Below are 23,792 nucleotides of genomic sequence, written 5' to 3' on the forward strand. Positions count from 1 at the left end.
TTTCGTAAAGGTAGCAATATTAAACATATAACTTGTCTGAAGGGATCTACCTTGCCTAAGAACCAAGATTGATTATCCTTTCTGGTGGGTGGGTCCATTGCAGACCAGGTTATACATCAGAAAATTGCTTGCTGGAAATAATCTTTGCTGTCAGTTACTGAGGTTGGATTTCCAAATAAGTCCTTTAGAAGCTGTTTGTTGACCTGTAGGTATAGGAAGGGAGAGGCCTGCAATGCTAGTAGCTGACATCAGGTAATATTTTAGGTTGTGAAGCATAAGCCAGTTGGTTATACTTACCCCTCAGGTATGGACAATGGAGAAAGCTTATGCTACCATGCTCAAGTATGCTTGTTGTAGAAAATTATAACTTAAAATAATAGCACAAATTATTTAGCCATCTACTGTAAGAGAGGCAGAAAGTTTGGCTGTGGCATTTACTTCCAGTGGCTTCTTAGTGCCTCTGGACAAGTTCCTCAGTTTGGCATTGAAAGGCTTTTACAATTTAGCTCTAGCCAGCATTTGAAACTTATTTCACATTACTCCTCTTCATGAACTCTACATTCCAGCCAAACTGGTGTACTTGCCGTTCTCTGAATTCAGCTCTCCTTTTTTTACCTCCATCCGTTTAGACATGCGATGGTCCTCTAAATCTAGAACCTGTTCCCTCTTCCCTTCTACCTCTTAGAATCCCTGGCTTCTTTAAAGGCTAGGCTCATAAGCTGTCTTCTATGGGAAGTCTTTCCTGATGCCTAAGTAGCTAGGTTCTGACTAACCTCAGATTGTCCTGTGTACGTATTTATCTATTAATATGTTATATCCCTCTAGTAGAATAGAAGCTCCTTGAGGACAGGGACTGTTTTTATTTTTGTATTCTCAATACCTAACTGTGCTTTATACCTAGTTAGTACTTAATGAACATTTATTGGATTGGATTCCATAAAGAACTATAGTAAGGTTTTCAAGAAATACCACTATCGGGGTAGCTAGGTGGCACAGTGGATAGAGCACCGGCCCTGGAGTCAGGAGGACCTGAGTTCAAATCTGGCCTCAAACATGTAGCACTTACTAGCTGTGTGACTCTGGGCGGGTCACTTAACCCCAATTGCTCTCACCAAAAAAAAAAAATACCACTATCTGGTGAAGTCCTCTACTTTTATGCCCTCACCTTGATTGTTATTAACCACCATTTAATAAAAACTGGTATTTTCTCATAGCTCAGTAGAACACATCTTGAATCTGTGATCATAGCCTTCTGAAACCCATGCTTACTGTCAACAGTATCTCCAGGCTGCAATTTAGACATTACATTTTGATGTTCTCTTTTTGGCTACAAAAAGCCTTTCGCTAGCATTTTTCCCATTTTTGGACTGGGAACTTATTCACTTCCTGTATTTCTGGCATTGCTTCTCCCCCTGGTTTCTCTCGTCTCCTAATCCCATACCATTGGGCACCAGGGAGAGACAGTAAATGAACTCAGGAGAGTGCCCATCAGGGTGTCCTTCAGCAGTTAATCATGCACTCCTTTGAGAATTGCATCAACTCTGAAAAACTTATGACCTCAGTAGGTGCCGAGATTTCCAGAAGTTTTTTTTAAAGGGCCAGGAAATTCTTCCTGCTGAATATTTTAAACAGTTTAAATAGAATAGAAAAAATTTAAAATACAGTTAACATGATGGTTTCCTCACAAAGGCATACCTACTTATTCTTTGTCGTCATTATGACCTCTGACCCCTCCATACCGCTGTACTTTCTTTGTGTCTTTCTGTACTTTCGGACATTACCTCTGCTTTGACTTAACTTTTTTCCCCAATGTTGATCCTGTTGCTAAACAGTATTACTCAGGGGCAGCAAGGTGGCGCAGTGGATAGAGCACTGGGCCCGGAGTCAGGAGGACCTGAGTTCAAATGTGGCCTCAGACCAGACACTTGACACTTACTAGCTGTATGACCTTGGGCAAGTCACTTAACCCCAATTGCCTCACCAAAAAAAATCAAAACAAAACAGTATTGCTCTATACTGTTGTCTGCTCTCAAAATCCTACCCCCACCCCCACCCCAGGAAGCTGTACTAAAAGGTGCTAGGTGTGTGTGTTAGGTGCTAGGAATACAAATAAAAAGAATGAACAAATCCCTATTCCCAAGGATCTTATATTCTAATGGGGAAAACAAGTACATCAATGAATACATATGGAATAAATATAAGGAGGATAAGTTCAAATACACACAAAATAGTTAAATCCAAGGTAGTTTGGGAAAGAGGGCACTAACAGCAGGATAGAAGGTGATGCTTGAGGAACAGAGAAAAGGCCTATGTAGAAGGGGGAGAAATGTATAATGAGATGAAAAGGAGGGGAGAAGACAAGGTTCATTTTCTTAGTAAAGATCTTACTTCATACTTTCCTGAGAAAACTGAGGACATTTGCTCAGAACTCCCTGTTTTCCCCATCTCTTCATCTCAGAACCATTTGATATCTTTTTCTCTCTCTCTCTCCCTGATCAAATTTCTGATGAGGTGGTCTTATCTGATCTAATAATTTCAAGCAGTTGCTCTGTCACACATTCTCTTTCCCTCTCCCTCTCTCTCTCTCCCTCTTCCTCTTTCCCTCTTCTCCCCTCCACCCCATCTTCAACCATATCTACTGGTTCTTCTGTACTGCTTTCAAACGTGGCCATTGTCTCTCCCATCTTTCAAAAATCTTCACCGGATCCTCTTTTCCCCTCCCTCAAGCCATTGTCCTATATCTCTCCTCCCTTTCTCAGCTAAACCACAAGAAAAATCTGTTGACTTCACTTCTTGCCCTCTTAGTCTTTAATTTGCAATTTGGTTTGCAATCTCATAGTTCAACAAAAATTGTTTTTACCAAAATTAGCAAAAATCTTTTTCAGTCCTCACATTTCTTGACCTTTCTGCTACATTTGATATGGTTTACTATTCTTTCTTCTTGGATATTCCCTCATCTCTGGGTTTTTGTGATGTTGGTTTTCCTATTAGCTGTCTAATCTCTCTCTGACACATATGTCTAGATCATTGTCTTTATCATAACTTCTAATTGTGGATATTCTACAAAGCTCTGCCCTTGATCTTCTCTTTTCTGTCTCTTTTCTTTCACTTGGAGATGACTTCTAAATTTTTATGTCTAGTCCTATGCTCTCCAGCTGAGCCCTAATCCTACCTGTTGTGTATTTCAGACTGAATGTCTTAGAGATATCTCGAACTCAGTATGGCCAAAATCGTTCATTATTTTTGCCTCCCTCCTACCTCCAAAACTCTCTTCTCTATCAAACTTCTCTCTGGCTAAGGCACTGGAGTTCTTTCAGTCTCTCAGGTTCACAACCTCCTGATCTGTTCTGTAATTGAGCAACATTGCTGCCAGTGAAACATTCTTGTTAGCCTAGACTTCTCCCATGCTTCAGGTTATCCTACACATAGCTGCCAAATGGGTCTTGAAACTCAGATCTGACCATTTCATTTCCTTGCTCAGTCAACTCTAGTGGCTCCCCATTGCCTCTAGGATCAAATATAAACTCACCTGTGGTTTAAGGGCCTTTGGATTTTACTCCTCTTCTTGCACTCTGTTGTTTAGCCACTTTGGTCTTCTCTTTGTTGCTCCTATTCCATCTCCTGTCTCTCTGCCTTTGTGCTTACTATCCCCCATGCTTGAAATGCACTCCCTCCTCATTTTTACCTCATAGAATCTTTCTTTTCAAGATGTAGCCCAGGCACTACCTTCTATGCAGTTTGTTCCCTGATTTCTGCAACCGCTAGTGCACTCCCTTCTTAACTACCTCTTATTTACATTAATTTTCTATATGTTAATTTGTATCTAAATATATATCTACCTGTTGTCTCCTCAGTAGAATGTAAGTTCCAGGAGAGCAGGGATTTTTTTCTTTTCTTTTTTTTTTTTTGTCTCTGTATCCCTAGTGCCTGGCACAAGGCCTGGCACATGGTAAATGCTTAATAAATACTTGTTGACTGATTGAGTGAATGATTTTTAGAGAGATTTCTGTTTCACTGTGGTAGTTTGTAAGGATATTTTTATCCGTAGAACTAGAACCAGGATCTAGATTCAAAGAACCTTCTCCTCAAACCATAGTTGAGAGACATTGATAAATTCTTACTCTCTAATTCTTATTTTTCTAGGCTCAACTACTTTTCAGTTTGCATTTATTAGTGATAGGTTACAATTCCCAAATTTATAGGTAATTTTTCATTAATTATCTTTTAGGTGGACTGCTTTCTAATAACATTTAACGTGGGTCAGCAATCCTTGGTACATGTTAGCGCTCAGGGCAATTGCTATTGCCAAATTATTCAAACCTTCCTGCTCGTGAATTTTTTTTTTCTTTCCTTTTCATGAGTTCTTATCCACCATTTACTTAGTTACCATTTCCCACCCCAGCAAGAAGCTATGCTCAGTAATTCCCTTATCCCTACTTCCTAAACACACCAAAAGGCAAACAGTTGATACTTTAGTTAGAATACATAGAGAGGCAAGTACCTTAATCATCTCACTACAGTGCCTCCAGATCACTAAGTAGGATGAGTTACTTTTGGTAATGATTTTTCTAAGTATTCTTATCTGTGAGATACAGTTTCTTGTCAGCTTCCATGAGGACAGGTTGTACTTTATACCTTGAAACTAATTTGGGGATTTTTCTTCCTTTTGGCACTATAGTGTTTCCTACCCTGTCTGTAGAAATGAGAACTCTCACCCTCAAGACCCAACCTGCTGACACCCTTTACTATTTACTACGTTTTCACTACCGTAATATCTAGCTTTTACCGTGAATTTGTCTAGCCATGCTGTTGCACCTTAGTGTTTTGGAATTCTGCTCTCTGAGGTGGAAATTTCTGTCTTCACATTATTTAGTACAAAAACTATGCCATGTAAATTTTTTTCATTCGCCTTCCCACCTCCAAGAAAATGTTGAATCATTGAATGAATATTCTGGGTAAAATGGCTGAAGCCAGCATTCATTTCTACCCACATGACTAGAATTTTTTTGCACTAAACAAGTGGAGAATTGATTACTTCCAAGGCTGGCTTAATCTAGCCAGTGTTAATATTTCAAATTATTTTTAGCTGCTAAGTAAAGATCTAGAGTGAAGGTGGTGTTTCAAGTAGATAAACTTTACTTTTGATTTGCATTCTTATCAGTCTCTTAAGTGTTTAATTCCATCTAAGATAGTGTTGGGCATATAGTAGGCACTAAGTAAATACTGCTTGATTGTGTACCATCTCTCAGTTTTCTGTCTATAACCACATCTAATCTGACAACATTCATTTTTACACCTTTAGCTCACAGATATGCTATTTATACTGATATCTCATCTGGCCACAGAGTACTCTTCTAGGCACCTAGCAACACAGATAGCCATGCCAGATAGGGGAGGAGTTGACAGATCCAGCGCTTTTGAGTGGTAGCCTCAGTCTTTGACCTTTGCAGTTCTGTAGTCCTCTATTGCTCAGGGAGCAATAGTGGCTAGACTTCCTTCACAATTGTACCAGGACATACAGAGACCTAGTTCTATAGCTGGTTCCCGGCTTTCTTTCCAGGCTGTTGGTGTAAGGTGTGTCTTTGTCATCTCTAAGTAGAGGATAGCAAGGTAACCTCATGCTTACTAGTCTTGGAGAAGTGACTGCATATCTCCTTCAGCCTCTTTGAAATCACTGTTGCTTCTTGGGATCCTATGAAAAGCAGCATGAGGTAATCCCTAAAGCACTAGACTTAGAGACCTATCCACTTTGGATAAGAAAACCTGGGTTCAAATCTCTCCTCAGATATTTATTTGCCTCTCTGTGCTTCAATTTCCTCATCTCTCAAGTGAGGGGATTGGATGCACTGTCCTCTAAAATCCCTTCTAGCTTTAAATCCTGTGAGTTCTGGAGAGTCATGAAAATTTTTTGTACCTGCATGTGCTGGATTCCCTATTTTATCCCCTCCCTACCTCCCTTTTTCAAGTGAGAAATTTGTTTTTTTATATGCTATATGGGAAGAATTGGGGAATGTTTAAAGGACAATATAATTATGTTAGGTGGTAAAGCATAATTCTGTAGAATTTAGAATGATAAGGTCCCAGTTGCCAATCAGTAGACTGAGATCCATAGCCGTGTTCAGATGATACTGTTTCTAAAATCTGATCAGTATTTTGTTGTACTAGAAAGAGCACTGGATTTTGAGTCGGAGGGCTTATGTTCCAATCCTGGCTCCTCTGCTTATTCTGGGACTTTGAGCAAGTGACTTCATCTGACTCTCAAGGAGTTGGAACTGTGTGGTTTCTGAGGCTATAGCTCTAGCCCTAAAAATATATTCAGTATATAAATAGTAGGGCAGCTAGGTGGCACGGTGTATAGAGCATGGGGCCTGGAGTCAGGAAGACCTGAGGTCAAATTCAGTCTCATGCTTACTAGCTGTGTGACCTTGGGCAAGTCACTTAACTCTGTTTGCTTCTATTTCCTCTTTGTAAAATGAACTGGAGAAGGAAATGGCAAACCACTTCAGTATTTTTTGTCAAGAAAACACCAAATGGGGTCACAAAGAGTCAGATGCGATTGAATGAAGTAGCTGAACAACAAAAATATAAATATGTATTGCTATAAATCTGGTGATCCTGTAAGCTGACTTCCAACTCTGTAGATTACTTCTGGAGTTAGTTTGTAGATGCTTATAGTTCAAAGATAGGATGCCCTTGGAAACAATTGTGTTTTGCCTTGGGAATGTGATGTATTGAATTTAGAAATTCCAGGGACCTCCCATAATTTTCATTACCACAGCAGTACTATACCAGAAGAGGTTCTACTGACCACATCTGTGGCATTGGCAGGATTATAGCATCTTTGATGTCGTTCTACATCTGATAATGCTTGGATTGGCATCCATGTTGACATCATTCTACCTGCCCTGGCATATGGAGTTACCTAAGCTGTGAGTCTTGGGATAAATCAGGGCCAGGACCAACTTCATTGTTTTCTTTCGTTCTTTTTAAATGTTATTTATTTTTAACATTCCTTTTTAAAAATTTTGAGTTCTAAATTCTCTCCCTCCAAAACCTCCTTTATCCATTTTGAAGAAAAGCAATATCAGTTACACATGTAAAATCCTGAAAAACATTTCCATATTAGCCATGATGCAAAAAAAGGGGGGGGGCAAGAAAATAAAGTGAAAAACAAATGCTTTAATTTGCCCTCAGAATTCATCAGTTCTCTCTCTGGATATAGGCAGCATTTTTTTCCTTGAGTACTTTGGAATTGTGGTGCATCATTGTATTGATCAGAGTTACTAAAACTTTCATAATTGACTATCTTTATAATATTGCTATTACTGTGTAAATTGTTCCCCTGACTTTGCTCACTTCACTTTGCATCAGTTCACATAAGTCTTCCCAGGTTTTTCTGAAACCATCTCCTTCATCATTTCTTACAGCATGATAGTATTCCATCACATTCATATACCATAACTTGTTCAGCCATATTCCTAACCTATGGGTAGCTTCTCAATTTCCAGTTCTTTGCCACCACAAAAAGAACTGCTGTAAATATATTTTTATATATATATATATATATATATATGTCCTTTTTCTTTGATCTCTTGGGGATGCAGATCTAATAGTGGCATTGCTAGGTCAAAGGGTATGCATAGTTTTACAGCCCTTTAGACATAGTTCCAAATTGTTCTCCAGAATGCTTGGACCAGTTCACAAATCCACCAATAGTACATTAGTGTCCCTATTTTCCCACATCCCTTCCAGCATTTGTCCTTTTCCTTTTCTGTCATATTAGTCAGTCTGATAGGTATGAGGTGGTACCTCTGAGTTGTTTTAATTTGCATTTCTCTAATCAGTAGTGATTGAGAGCATTTTTTCATATGAGTAAAGATAGCTTTGATTTCTTCTGAAAACTGCCTGTTCATATTCTTTGACTATTTATCAATCAGGAAATGGTTCTAATGTTTTATAAATTTGATTCATTTGCCTTTATGTTTGAGAAATAAAATTTTATCAGAGAAATTTGCTGTAATTTCCCCCCACACTCCAGTTTCCTTCTTGCCTTCTAATTTTGGTTGCATTGGTTTTATTTGTGCAAAACCTTTTTAATCTCATTCAAAATTATGCATTATGCTTGTTGTGATCCTCTTTAACTCTTGTCTGATCATAAATTCTTCTCTTGTTTGGTCATAAACTCTTCCCTAATCCATGCTCCCTTAATTTGCTTGTGATATCACCCTTTATGTCTAAGTCGTGTACCTATTTTGACCATATCTAGTTATATGGAATGACATGTTGGTCCATAGATCTGTTTACTGCTAAACTGCTTTCCAGTTTTCCCAGCAATTTTTGTTAAATAATGAGTTATTGCCCCCAAAGCTTGGATCTTTGTGTTTCTCAAACCCTAGATTACTGTGGTCATTTACTACTGTGTATTGTGTACCTAATATATTCCTCTAATCTGCCACTCTATTTCTTAGCCATTATTAGGTTGTTTTGATGATTGGTACCCCATTGTTTTCGAAGGATTTTGGATATATCATGGGTAAAACACAATTCTGAAGTCTTTATACTTTCTCACATACACTGTAAATGTAGCAATAATGATTATATAGTAAATACTGTATAGTTTTTTTTGTTCATTTTAGGCCATGAAGTAATTTATTGATGAATGATTTTCTGATGGACTGTTTCCAACAGGAATCACAATAAATAATAAATCGGGAGTAGTTGCAAAAATGTATTCCTGATTTCCAAAAAATAATTTTCTTTGGCTTGAATGTTCAAGCTTGGAAGTTCACATATCCATGAGAGAATTAAAATATATAATGAGGGGAAAACTCTGATAACATAGGTGTAGTGAAGAAAATCAAATCTACACAGTGGCCACCTTTGTACCTTTGTGAGGAAATGGGTAATGTGCATCCTCAGAGATCCTTAGGAGATATAGTTGGTTGTTGCTTGATGAGAAATAGTTGTTTTTCTTTGTGTTGTTATGTAAATTGTTCTTCTGGTTCTGTTTATTTTACTCCTTGTCAATTCATACTGCTGAGATTTCTCTGAAAATAGTCTCTTTCATTATTTTTTACAGTATAATAGTATTCCATTAATTCACAAAGCACAGTTTGTAAGGCATTCCCCTATTCTAGATCAGGCGTGCACAACATAAAGCCTGCAAGCAGCTTGCAGCCTGCCTAAGGATTTTGGGCAGCTGTCACCTGACCAGTGGCAACCAGCCATCTGGCCTACAGGCTGTATGTTGTGCAGGCTTGTTCTAGATAGACTTTTTCTCCCTGTTCCCCACCTTTTCATCTCACTTGCAAAATCAAGAAGTTTGTTTTGCTGGTGACTATTCACTTCCCAGTATTATCCTCCCTCCTCTTTGTTCCCGCATGTTTACCTTTTGAATGTTATGTGTGTGTGAAGACACATGAACTGAAGCAAAGTGAAGTGAACGGAACTGGGAGAATGTTACACACAGTCATAGCAATATTATTCGATGAAGAACCGTGAATGACTTTGCTATTCTCAATACAGTGATCCAAGACAATCCCAAAAGATGGTGAAGCATACCATCCACCTTCAGAGAAAGAACTGCTATTGTTTGAATACAGACTGAAGCATGCTGTTTAAATATATATATATATATATATATATATATATATATATATATATATATATACACACACACATATATATATATATATACATATATATATACACATATATATATATACACACACACACAAAATTCTTTCAGTCACTGAGCAGCAGGTCATGAAAGGTTTTACAAAATGTGAACATCTACTATAGTGATATATAGCTCAAAGTGGTTATGTGGAATTTTAATCTTACTTCAGTGTTTTAGAAAATTTAAGTAACCTTTCAAATGTTATTTTTGGGGTAAATTTATAGTATTTATACTTCTTAAGTTAAAAAAGCTTAAAACTGCACCTAGACTTTTGGGTAACTCCTATATTTCTTAGTCTGCACCCTGAGTCCCTCAGTTCTCTTTTAGGAAGTAGAGAGCATGTTTCTTTTTTTTTTTCCTCAGTTATTTGGGGGAAGGTCAGGGGAGGAAAGTATGTTTACTGTAACGGTGCCAAAGAAAGATGGCATTGAAACCTTTTCAAATGTAGAGAAGAGGAGAAGCTTTAGAAAGAAACAAAGGCAAGGGCAGTTTTGAAAATAAGCTTTGGAATCTATTTTAAAAAGTAAATTGTATGAGATGGAAATTCAGTTCTACATAGAATCTTCTTTTTCTTTTCTGTTGTATGGAAATATGCACATGTGTGGGCCTGTGGTCATGTGTTTTAAGGTCAGAATAAATACATTTTTGTAAGTTGCCTGCAGCACATAGAGGTTAAGTTACCTGCCCAGAGTCATACAATGATTATGTTTCAGAGGTGAAACTTGAACCCAGATTGTTCAACATTTTATCCACTACACCAGACCTGTTTTTAAAAATGCTAAGTAAATGAAGGTATTAGCATCATTGCCAGAAAAGCCAAATTCTTTTTGCAAAAATACAAGATTATACTAATACACACATGAACATATAAGCTCAACCAAAATGCTGTTCAGTAGAACTTAGTCCTGAAAAGCCTAAAGAGTACCTCTGAGCATGTGTTGTGACCATTTTGTGTGTCTTACTCTGAATCACTTAACTGATAAAGGAATAGGATTCCAAGAAAGCCACAGTGAAATTAGAAACCTGATACTCTATTAAGGCCTATATCTGTTTCCTAGGATTGGGAAAATAATGTTCAAAAATATGTGTTGAAGACTGCTTTAGGAAATGTGGTTAACATGTAGATTTCAACTACTCAGACAAATTCAAGGCTTTCCAACATAAATTGGACACTTTTCTTAAAAGGAGAAGGGTAAGGCTCTGAATGACTTCATTAAAATGACTGCTGCATGCTGGGATGAGTGCAATGAGAAGAAATTCTGCTACTTCTTTTGCAGAGCCAACACCCTGAACCAGATGTTAGGCAAGTTCAGCGTATTTGTTTTTCTCTATCTACTCACAAATCAGAAAGACTGCCTTCTATTCAGGCAGCTAGCTTGGCAACAAAGTAGAGGCAACTTTCTAAGAGTAGGAATCTTGAGACACCTAGCTGTGGAGGCTTCCTGAGGTTCTCTCCCAGGCTTTCTGCTGTCACTTTCAGAATGGCGTCAGCTTAACATCACCACTAGGCATGTGACTCAGAGATATCTACTATTAATCAGTTCTGGTCTCTCTCCTGACCTTTAGGCCTAAATTATCAATTGATGATTAGACTTTTAAAGCTAGATATCCCAGAGCCATCTTGAACTCTGTATCCAAAACAGAATTTTCCTCTTAAACCTCTTCTTCCAAACTTTCCAATTTCTGTTGAAGCCACCATCATTCTTCTAGTCTTGCAGTTTCATGATCTCAGCACTCAGTATTAACCTGGCCTCTCCGTTCTCCCTCATCCTATACAGCTAGTCATTTGCCACATTTTACTCTTTCTGCCTTTACATCTGACCACCCCTCTTTCCACTCACAGTTTCTACCACAGCTGAGAGCCTGGAGTAAGAGCAGCCTTCTAATTGGTTTCCCTGCCTCAGCTGTCTCCCCAGCCCCAGCCCTGATACACACTTCTACCAAATTGTTCTTCTTAACTAGCTCCAGTAGCTTTCTGTTGCCTGCCTTTTTAAAGCCCTAAGCCAATTTTTCAAGTCTTATTGACCATCACTGCCCTTCCTCATTTTGGGATCCAGCCACATTGTCTTCTGAGCTTCTGAAAACCTTCTAGCTCCTATTTCCCTGCCTTTGCACAGGCAATCTCACATACCTGGTACACACTATTGCATCCTTACTGCTACCTCACAGAATCACTCTCATTTTTTTAGACCCTGTTGCACTCGGCTCTTCTGCAGGAAGTCTTTACCGATAATCCCAACTGCTAGTACCTTCCCTCACCAAATAGTATATATACTTAAGTACTTTGTATATATCCATAAATATCAATTTTACATTTATGCCTTGTGTTTTTGAATATGTACTTCTTGTCTTTCTCAATAGAATGTAAGCTCTATGTTAGTAGGGATTGTTTTATTCTTTATACTTATATCCCTGTCACTAGCAAAGTGCATGTTATGGAATCACCTCAGGGCAGAAAAGGCCAAATCTAATGGCCTTTTCTCAGTCTTCATTCTTCTTGACCTCTCTACAGCCTTTGATACTATCAGTTATCCTCTTCTCCTTAATACAGTCTTCTCTCTAGGTTTTCATGTCATTCTTTCCGGGTTCTCCTCCTACCTGTCTGACCATTCTTCAGTGTCCTTCATCTTCATCCAGGTCATGCTTGCTCACCATGAGTGTCCCACAGGGCTCTGTCCTAAACTCTCTTCTCTTCTCTATACTATTTCACTTGGTTATCTTATCTGCTTCCATGGATTCAATTATCATCTCTGTGCTGATGATTCTCACATTTATTTATCTAGCCCTAACCTCTCTGCTGACCTCCAGTCCTGTATCTCTATTTATTGGATATCTTGAACAGAATGTCCTATAGACATTTGAAACCCAGTATATCTAAAACTGAACTCATTATCTTTCTTCCCTACCCTCTCCTCTTCTAAACTTCCTTATTACTGTCAAGGGCACCACCCTTCTCTCAGTCATTGAGGCTTACAATCTAGGTATCATCCTTGACTCCTTACTGTCCTTCACCCCCCCCATCCAATCTGGTGCCATGGCTTATTGGTTTTATTTTTGTAACATCTCTTTCATATTTATTGATTGATTTAAACTTCTAGATTAGAACTAGTTCTAGACTCTTTGGTGTCCTTCAGATCCAAGATAATCCAAGATTGAACTTATCTCCTTCTTTCTCTTCTTCTGTCATAAGATAGACTGCTAAATTTACCTTAGGATGGATCTGATGGATCCCTCCTTAAGGATTTAATACATGAAACAGAGGACACCACTGCATTTATCCTCGGGTATTCACCTTAATGTCAGATTTTATATGCTTTCATATGTGGGGTAACACATTCTAATGAATGCTTAACCAAAAAAGCAAGAGGTTATCACATTTCTTCCAATTTTACCTTATTTCTTTTAAGTTCTCAAACTACTTTTTATATCATGATCAAACTCAGATGGTTTGGTTTAAATCAGTCTGCTTCATATTTTGGATAACTGAGGATTTTATTTGCGGGTAATTGGCTTTAAATACATTTCATTTGAAGCCCTATTTTCTGGAGGGGGGATTGCATCACATAGTTTTTCTTTCACATTTTATTAAATGTAAGTTAGATTATGGAATCATAGAGGAGGACAGGACCCTAGAGATCATTTAATCCAAGCTAATTATTTTATAGATGAAAAAAATTGAGCTTTGGAGAACCTAAGTAGGCTCTTACATGGTAGTGAGAAACAGAATGTCATGAGGTGTAATGGAAGCATTACCCCTGATATCCAGTTCCCTAAAGCAGCAGAGGGAAAGTGTAGTTTCTGGTATAAGGAGTAGCAGGAGATTCCTGTTATGGAAAGTGAAGACAGAAATTTATACAGTAAGAGGACCAAGGTCTAGAGAAATTATTTCTCACCTGGAATATTAAGATTGAGCAAAGAGAGGAAAATTGGGATCACCATCACATTTCTTTCTCTACAACTCTCTCTGTCTCTGTCTCTCCCTCTGTGTGTGTGTGTGTGTGTGTGTGTGTGTGTGTGTGTGTGTGTGTGTGTATAATCATAAGGGAACCAAGACAAATATCTTCCCATTCAGAGCTCTTGTTGGTCCAGTATTCAGTTAATTCAAGAACAGTGGAAAATGGGGCGGAGCCAAGATGGCAGCGTGAAAGCAGTGACTTGATTGAGCTCTCCTCCAAACCCCTCCAAATACCCGTAAAAAAATGGCCCTAAACAAATTTGTCTTACCCTACAGGAAAATAGGGGAGGAAGGGGACAAGAGAGCAGCGGGATGGCAGAGAGAAGGGCAGATTGGGAAAGAAGGAAGTACTTCTGAGGAGGGACAGGGTCAAAAGAAAGAATAGAATAAATAGGGGGGGCAGGATAGGATTAAGGGAAATACAGTTAGTTTTTCACAACATGTGTACTATGGAAGTGTTTTGCATAACTGCATATGTATGGGCTGTATTGACTTGCTTGCCTTTTCAATGAGGGTGGGTGGGGTGGGAGGAAGGGAGAAAATTTGGAACCCAAAGTTTTAAAAACACATGTTTTTAAAAAAATGTTTCCACATGTAACTGGGAAATAAGAAATACAGGAAATGGGGTACAAAAATCTATCCTGCCCTACAAGAAAATAGAAGGGGAAGGGGATAAGAGAAGGGGGGGAGAGATAGAAGGGAGGACAGACTAGGGGAAGGGGTATTCAGAATGCATGCCATCTTGGGGTGGGGGGAGGGGCAAGATGGGGTGAAAATATGGAACTCAAAATCTTGTGGAAGTAAATGTTGAAAACTAAAAATAAATAAATTTATATATATATATATATTTTAAAAAAACAGTGGAAAATATGGAGGTAGATGCAGAGCTTCAGTTGCTTCATTGTCTATAAAAGTGATAAACCAGAAAGTAGCAAAGGATCTGCTAAATAATTAATACTTATAAGTACAAGTGTATCCTAGAAAAGGAAGAAGAAACCCTGAAATAATTTCTGAGTCCCAGAAGTTGTACACTGAAAGCAGATAGGTACTACCATTCCAATTTCTCACCAGTAGATGAGTCTAACCCAGACTTCTGGGTCAGAAGTCCTTAATTTCATTTTTATTCTCTTTTGCTGTCCTGTGATATATCTAATATGCCTTTGACTCATTCTTTATCCTTCCCTTTTATGTCCTCTCAGTTGATTTAATAGGTGTGTTTCTTCTCATACTAGCTATGTCAAGGCTTTTCATTTGTTCTAGAGGGAACAAAGTTCCCTCTATAATCATTCTTGGAAAGTCTCGTCAGATTATAGCATTATAGACTGTGAGATCTGTAAAAAAACAGATTACCTCATCTGATCCTCTCATTTTGCAGGGCAGGAAACTGGGTCCTAGAAATGTTAAATGACTTACCTGAGATCACATAACTAGTTAATAATAGCAGAGCTGGGACTAGAATCCATATCCCTTAACTCCTAGTCATTATTTTACATTGTGTCTCAAAATGATTTATGGATCACTGATGTCCTGTCAAATTGTTTTGCTAGCCCATTGATTTGGTGACACAATCTCAGTTTGACCAGTGGTAAGGCAACAGCATTCAGGTTAGGACTGGGCCAGTGCTGCTAGGCACACATTATTAGTGATTTGTTGACATTAGCCTACCCTTACCTTCCTCAGTGTGGTGAAGAAGTAGGGCAGAACTGAAGTAACCAGTGCATTGGGGCTGGTGGCATTGGTGGTTAGGAGAGGGAATAGTGGGTGTCCTATGAATTCAGTAGTAGTACCCCCTCAGCTGAACTAACTGTCAACAGAGGAATTTCATTTGTGAGGAAAGTTAGTAATCTCTGGCTTCGAGTTGTCCTTAGAGCCTTGTGATTATAGAAGGTATAGAGAACTGAAGCAAACAGCAAACTACATCATAACCAAAATGTTTTATAAATATGTTGCTAGCTCTGGAGTTGCTCTTCCACCCCTCACCTGCATTGGCAACTCAGGTCCCTGGAAGGCAGCTATTATGTCTGCCATCAGGATTCTGTGGGTAATTCTAAAGGTTCACTTGTGAGCTCACATCCACTGAATTCCTCTTAATGTCAATCAGCTCAGTTATTGAAGATCATCTAATCGCTGATTACTATCCTAAAATTATTTTGATCATTTTATCTCTCCTCAATATCAATTAACCAGTTAACATTAGTTTTTAGAAAGAGACATATACTGGGAACATATAGCAACATCTGAAGTGCAAAAACCTTTGAAACAGTGAGCTCATTCTCTTCTTCTACCTCCATCCCTGGGGATAAGAGGCTCACAAAATGGTGACTATCAACTCTGTGCCTCTCCCAAGGTCACTTTTTTCCCTGCAGGACTTGGTGTCTTGGCTGCTAGGTTAATTCACTGCTGGGCTACTTAATCAGGTTGCTTGTTCAGGGGTGGCTCCTTACTGAGCCTGCTGCTATAGCTACTGGCAAACTCTGCTCTAAGTTCCAGTTTCTGAAATTCTGCATGTTCTAGCTTTTCACAGCTCACATTCTTTCTCTGATACTTATTCCTATAAAATCAGGAAAGAATAAACATTACAGGAAAAAAAACCCAGCAGCACCATGTATTGATGGCCACGTGGCAACTAGATGGGGAGATAATGCAGCTTTGTAGCAGTGAGAGGTCACTGCCTCTTTCACTACTGCTACATCTCTTATCCCTCAAGAGTTACAGCAGTTTTGGCCTATCTTAATTTGAATGAAGTTTGGGACCCCCGGGTACGGACAAGGAGGATGAGTGCCATGGTACTGAATACAGCATGAGATGGGAGCTAGCAGAGAAGAGTAAAGCAAGCAAACTTTATTGAGGGAAAATATTTATAATATAGGTGAGTCTCGGTTAGGGAGGATGGAATTTGGATCTTCTGGGATGCCTGCTGGAAAGGGGCATCAGACCTGTGGGGCCTAGTGGTATTTTAGAGTTTTTATCTGGGCCAAGCAGGACCAGGCACTGGAGGGGCAGTAGGGAACCTGGACCTGCTGTGAAGGTAATGGTTAGGGGGGAATGCCTGAGGAATTGGGCACTAGCTACTTGATATTCAGATTCCCTACTGGCCAGAAAATGGTCTTTTGGCTGTTATCACATGCCTTACTTTGGCTAAGTGGCTCAGGGAATTTGGGCTTCCCCAGCTTTGTTTAGAAGGCTGTGGAAGTCTTTTCATTGCCTCTGTGGACACGAGGAAAGAGATCAGTTTCATCAGTTCAAGCTTTAGCTCAAATCTTACCTTTTGCATGAATCCATTTCGGGTCCCCTTGGTGCAGTCTGAGAGATTGAGACCCCTCAAAGACTGGAGTACAGGACAGGGTCATCTGGGATGAATTCACAGATTTAAGCATTCTTTAAGTCAAGTTGGCAAAGGTTTATTGATATGCTTTCCTGCAGACAAGGATTCTTAAGGAACCTGTAACCTTAGAGGGGTTCAGTTAAAGTTTATAGGGGATAAACTACAGTAAAACAATATGCTAACTAGATGATGCAGGGTGGGATTAGGGCGTGGTTAAGGAGTGGTCAGTTCTTAAAGGAACATATCCTTTTCGTATCTTCACATAGGCATTTTACCCAGAGTTCACCTGGAAAAGCCCAATGGTGGGGCTACATGGAGGTGTGGTTTTTATGTCTTCTATGTCACTGAGTTAACTAGCAGTCAGATCCAACTGAGGGTTGCCCAGTCTGCCACCAATCAATGTCTTGTTTGACCAAATAGATGTAGGGTGGGGCAGCTAGGTGGCACAGTAGATAGCAGTGGATAGAGCACCAGCTCTGGAGTCAGGAAGACCTGAGTTCAAATGTGACCTCAGACCGTTGATACTTAGTAGCTGTGTGACCTTGGGCAAGTCACTTAACCTCAACTGCCTAGCCAAAAAAAAGGCAGAAAAAAAAAGATGTAGGGAGTATACATATGTCTTAAGTCTAGAATACACATAATAAGGAGTCTAGGATATAAATAATGAGGTAGGGAGGTGGTATAGATAGTCCAGTGGGTATGAATATTTTTATGACCCAGTGGGAAGCCAGTTCGAAGTAGTAATTCCTTCAGGTGCAGTTTGTAACTGCACCAGGGAGAGAGAGAAGTGTGTTGCAGAAGCCCACTCATGATTCTGGGCTGGGGGAAAACTGCCAGGGATAGTGTTTCTGAGGCTAGGGAGAAATATGGTCTTGGAATTGGGGTGCCAGTACAAGCACCTAAGCACCCCATCACCCTCATCCCAACTCTGCCACCCCACCCCAGGACAAATGCCCTCCCCTTTCAGAATACTTTAATGTATCCTGTAGATATCTGTTGTGTACTTAGTTACTTACAAGCTGTCACTCCCTTTAGAATGTGCACATCAGGAGGGCAGGCTAAAACCAGTCCTTTTGCTTTTCTTTGCTTCCCTAGTGCAGTGCCTGGTAGTAAGTGCTTAATAAATGCTTGTTGACTGACTGATTGACAATCTGTTCTGGCTTAGCAGCCATTTAAAAGGCTTATACTATTTCCTGCATGGGGAACCAAGGACAGGTGGAACTTAAGTTTAGAAAATCATTCAGTATATCAATAGAGTACTCAAAGGGGGTATACTATATTAGAGGCTTGAAGAGGAGGAATGTAGAATTTTAATGCTGCAAGGAAACTTCAAGATCATAGATTTAGGGTTCATAGGAACCCTAAAGTTCAATGAGTGTAAGATCCACATTTTATAGATGAAAGACTAAAACCGAATCTCATTTTATAGATTAAGCACCCACAGGGTCTTGGTCACCATTAATCAACCTGTTAATAACACCTGAGACTAGAAGCTAGGTCTTCCACCTCTCTGGGTCTCATTCTTTTTTACTATGCCATGATCAAGGATTGGACAGAAGTTTAAGGACTCACTCAGAAATGAAAGAGATGAGCAAAAGAACCTTTATAATTCTGAATATAAGGAAGAACATGAATATTCTTGAGGCTTCTTGGGCAGGGCCTAAACTTTAGTAAAAACTTTGAAGTGGTCTTCTGGGGAAGTTTAATATTCCACATATATTCTCTAAAACTAAAATTGTCTTTTCATCTGACTGGAGTAGGAGGAGATAATTACTTTTCTCTTTCATTTCTTCAGTACATCTAGGAGTTTTAAAGGTAGTGTCTTGTAATTTGATTATTCTATTTCTGGTAACCTGATATTTTCCACAGTAAAGCCCTAGAGAAAGAAAGAAGCTGACCTCTAGAGTCTGGAAGGAGAGGCTTAAATTTTGGAGGGCAGAGAAAAAGAGAAAGCTGGATTCCAAAATTAGAGGAAGAGGAAAAAGAATTGGGAGGCTGCTTGGATTTCTTGTGAAATAATTTTATTTGATCACTTATCCGAGTGTTTTTTAAGGTAGTTTCCCCTTTCACCTAGCTTTTCTTGACATCCCTTCTTAGCCCTTCTAGCAGTTCGAAAGGCTCCAGCCTTTACTATGACAAAGCAGCCTAGCCAGTTTGACCAGCTTGAGGGAAACACCAGACAATGCTGCCAATGAAAGTCACATGATACTAGTTACTAATTACCTTCCAGCCCAGATGGGGAAAGATAAAACAGCTCACTTACTGATTGGGTACCTAAGTTTAAATAACTACATACTCTACTGGATTCCAGCTAAGGCATCTAGAGAAGGGAGTGCCTAATACAGAGAAATATCTGAAGAGGAACACAGCCCTGGGCTAAGCTGCACCTGCCTGAATTTCAGCACAGCATGAATCCGTAGAAGAGAGTTGTGGATCGGAGAATGTGTCCACAAGCCAGGTTTATTACACATTAAATATGAGTGAACCCCAAAGGATTCGAGGAGAAACAGAGACAGTGAATAAGGGGCATAGAATCCCTAGCTGGGAATATGAGGATTGTAGCAGTATACGAAAAGGAAACCTTACAGAAGTGAATAATCATTATAGATTGGATTTGAAATACAGAACTGAGGGGCAAAACCGGCACTATAGACAACGAGATTGTGGTTATTGGAAATTTGGAAAGGCTGAACCAAGTTGTGTTGACTCCAGGAACATAGACTGTTACTGTGAAAATCTTGAGACCACAAAAAGTATCTATCAAGACTGTGGTGATTATATGAAGCTGGAAAATGTAGACTCTGGGAAGCTGAATTACAGAAATAAGGATGACTGCTCTACAGAAAGAACAGATCTAGACCAGAGAACTGGGGATTGGAAGGAGTCTAATGACCGCTTTGTAGATTACAGGAATTTGGATTGTGATCCTGAGGATTATAAAAAAACTAGTAGGCAGAGGACAGACTGCAGGATTTTAGATGCTTGTTTGGGGGATTTTGATGACCTTCAGCAGTGGTATATGTACCCCAGGAATTTTAATGATAAATATGAGGATTTCAGGAAAGCTAATTGCTTTGATGGGAACTTTAGATATTTGCATTATACACCTAGGAATTACAGAGAAATTAATGCTGAATATGTGGACTGCAGAGATTTTAACTTTGACAATGAAAGTAGGAAGAAGGCTGTCAGCTGGAGCACAGACCATAGGAATATTTATCAAAACAATTCCTCCCTAAAACCAAAGACTCAGGCTATTCATCAGATCAGTTTTTATAAAGACAATGAAGGGTATGACACTCAGTTTGTGAACTGTGAGTATAAACTTCAGGACCACAGAGACCCAGATTTTCAAGACCTGGAATATAATTGCAATGGCAAGTCACTAAAAGACAGAAAGTTTACCTTGGATGGTTTGGAGAATACTAGGAAAAGTACAAAAAGCCATCAGCCTTGGACTTCTCAAAGCCCTTCAGAAGCAAGGCAGGTCTGGGATTTGGAAGAGGACACATTGAGGGGCTCAGACTTGTGGGGAAGGAACAGTTGTTACCGACGTACAGCACCCTGCACCCTGAGGCGCTCAGAATTTGTGCAGAACAGGAAGAGAAAAGGTACTAAATTAGCCTGGTAAAGTGATTCCTGCTGTGGGGGCCCTTAGTACTGTGTTGACCACATCACTGCGTTCTTACTTAGACTCACCTTGAGGGCCCACCAGCCTTACTTATTCTGAGGCTCTTTTGAAGTATCTCCTGAGAGCTGGAGAGTGAATAATGGTGTAAATGTGTTTCTCTCAAGGACCTTTTCTGGGGCCCCCCACTGTTCTTTCCAGTGTCTATAACTAAAATAATCTTTCTGTTCACCCTGGAGCTTGTTTTGATTAATTTTGAATGCAGTGTTCCATGGATGATCAGAATATACAACCCGAGAAGTATAATAATGAAATAACTCTATTATCCTAATTTGTTTATGTGGTCCACTAAAATTGTTACCCGTTAACTTCAATTTCACTAAAAAAAACTGATATATTTTTTTTCTCATACTGTCTTGTTGTCTTTTTCTTGCTTATTTCTCTTTTCTTCCTGTTCTCCAGTGACCTTTGCTTGGGTTTGTTTAATTATTCTTTTTATGAGCTCTCTGTTAACCCTTAATTTGCTCTCTCATTCTACTTGTCATAGTTGAAATAGAATTTATCCATGCAAAGGATTAGACTTAGTGTACATTATGTTGCTCTTAATCCCAAAGGCTAGTTTGATTTCAGTTCATCCTTGGAAATGTAAATTCAGTAGACCATTATGTAATAAGTAGAGAGGAAGATATAAGGAAAATGAAGGATTCTTGACTTCAGAGTGAAATTCTGATTTAGAATAGAACTCAGGCTCTAGACTGAACTGAAACTGGCCAAACTGAAACTATTTTCCAGGTTGAAGATCTCCAGAATCTAAGACAGGACCAAGGCCGTTGTTTAAGACCAGGTCTCTTTCCAGATTATCATAATGTAGTGGAAAGAAAAAGATTTAAAATCAGGTGAGATTTGATTTTGAATCGAAGTTTATGATTTGTGTGGTTGTGTATATCACTGAATCTCTCTGATTCAGCTTCCTCATCTGTAAAAATGGGGTTAATAATATCTGTACGATGTGCCTTACAAGATTGTTGTGAGAATCAAATGAATTAAAATTTGTACAGTACTTTATGAACTTTAAAATGCTATGTAGATTTTTTAAAAAAAACTAAATTTGAAACGTGGTGGATCATCATAAGAGGCCCTTAGAATGGCTCTAAATGCCTAGATGGACTCCCAAACTACTTTGGTTTCCTGAGTGATCCTCTTAAGTTTGAATCTTCAGTGAGATTATTCTAAACCAAAGTAGAATTCTAGACAATGACTTGTAATTCCAAAGATGGACTGGAATCAAATAAGGCCCTTAAAATATGAAGTCAAGGTAATATGTGGCTGCATTTGACCTCATGCTGATTTTTTTTATTTCCCCACCACCACCACCATTTTATTGTTCTCTCTTGCCTTGATGGCCTCTCCCTCCTTTCTTTGGTTACTTACCGTTTTCAGTTGCCAGACTTCTTTGGCGAGTGCAGTATTCCTTGTGTTTGACTTGCTGAAGTTGCATTCCTTCTGGGGTGTTAGATTATGCCCAGTGATCTCTTTGAAGATTTGTAGCTCAGATCCACTTGACTTCATCATTTATAGCTTTCTCCTCCATGCCTCTCTAACTATAGATATTATATTTTCTCCCAACTCAACATCCCTTTCTCTTCCGTTTTATGGAAGTGAAACTCCTGTTGATTTCTCAAAGCTACATTTTAAATTTTGCTATTGTTCTAGAAATATAATGCTTTTCATTCATTAGGTGGGGCCAGTACAGCATAGGAGGCAACTCCAATAGAAAGTGCTAACTAGAATGAAAAGAATTTTAGATTTTGGAGATAATCTAGTACAAATTGATCATTTTGCACATGTGCAAACTGAGGGCTAGAGAGGTTAAATGACTTGCCTCAGGGTCATGCACAAGTACTAGTACAGCAGAGTCCATTTCTTCATTTTGTATCTCATTACTTTTGTATCATTTTGACATATACCAAGTTGTAAGGTCCTGTTGTCCTATAACCTTGAGGATCAGATCCGCTCCAAGTTAGTTTATCCTTCCCCCAGTGAGAGGTACGTTAAGTCTGAAGTTCTCATCGAGGTGGTTTGGTATAGTCCATAGTATACCCAAGAAGGTGATTCTGAGGATGACTCTAGAGACCTCAGTCCTTAGTGTTTTGGGGTTGCAGAAATCTTTTCTAGCACCTATATTCTACATTTGTACTTGTCAAGCTCAGCTAAGGCGAATAGAATGATTAGATCTCCTTCCCCTTCCATTCTGGAGATCTGCTAAGTAGCAAAACAATAGTAGGCTCCCCTTAGCATGAAAATGAAACTTGGCACATGGTATGCTTAATGGCCAGTAGGAGTGAAGTGTGATTGCTTCTCTTCTCAAGTACACCCCTTCCCTTGTGCCATTTCAGTTCATGGGACACAGGTCCTGGACCTATGTCATTGTGCACCATCATATCACGCTGTGTTCATAAACAAAGGCAGCACAGATCTAATTACACATTTCTAGTCTTTATACTCCTTTCTATACCACACTCTCTGATCCCTATTTCTCAGGTTCTACTTTGGACTTTCTAGCATTTTAAGTGATATAGAGGCGAGGCATTATCACTTCTTCCAGATTCACATCTTCAGTTTTGAGATCTTTCAGCCTTTTAATTGATCATAACCTTGCTTGTAGAATAGTCCCTTGGTGTATAGTTGAGTTGACTTTGGACAATTCACTTAAGCTTTCTAGGCCTCAATTTAGTCATCTGTCAAATGAGGTATTTGGAAAAGATTTCTGATCCCATGAATCAAATAGTTCTAATGTTTATGTGGCCTTAGCAAGACACCTTGTATCAAGGAGGCCTGATAGGAATATTTTAAGAATACTGCCAAGCAAGCATAAGCTTTACAGATGTTTGCACATCTTTTTCTTAAGTAAATTTTAATTTTTTTTAGCAGGTCAAGTAAGGTTGGGGAAACCCCCTTATTAAAAGAAAAAGAGCTCCTGATCCGAGGGAAAAAATGAGATCAATATGAAAATATTATATATAATATATTACATATATATTATATATAAACAGATTCAAATAAAAGAAATTTTAAATTGATTAGTTTCTGAGTGAGAGAAGTATAAAACATTCAACTTATTCACTTTTAAAATGAAAGGTATCAGAAAACTTTGCTTAAGAAAAACTGTAATAACTAAATAAATCTTTTAAAACTTCAGTTCCTT

General features: G+C 38.9%; 1 protein-coding gene across 5 annotated transcripts in view; it reads left to right on the forward strand.

Annotated features, from left to right (window-relative positions):
• The window catches only part of DNMBP (dynamin binding protein), a 110,262-nt gene that overhangs the window by 41,445 nt on the left and 45,025 nt on the right, over positions 1-23,792 (forward strand). The window contains exon 1 of one of the 5 annotated variants that reach the window (XM_020996794.2): positions 19,303-20,570. The exons of the other annotated variants lie outside the window; for them this stretch is intronic. Within the exon in view, the coding sequence (XP_020852453.1) occupies positions 19,436-20,570 (1,135 nt within the window). The 5' untranslated portion in view covers positions 19,303-19,435. Of the gene's footprint in view, positions 1-19,302; positions 20,571-23,792 lie in introns of those variants that run through there. 5 annotated transcript variants of the gene reach the window in all.

The sequence above is a fragment of the Phascolarctos cinereus genome, unplaced genomic scaffold (genome assembly GCF_003287225.1).
Source record: "Phascolarctos cinereus isolate Bilbo 61053 unplaced genomic scaffold, phaCin_HiC Scaffold_3;HRSCAF=262, whole genome shotgun sequence".
Taxonomy (NCBI): Eukaryota; Metazoa; Chordata; class Mammalia; order Diprotodontia; family Phascolarctidae; genus Phascolarctos; species Phascolarctos cinereus.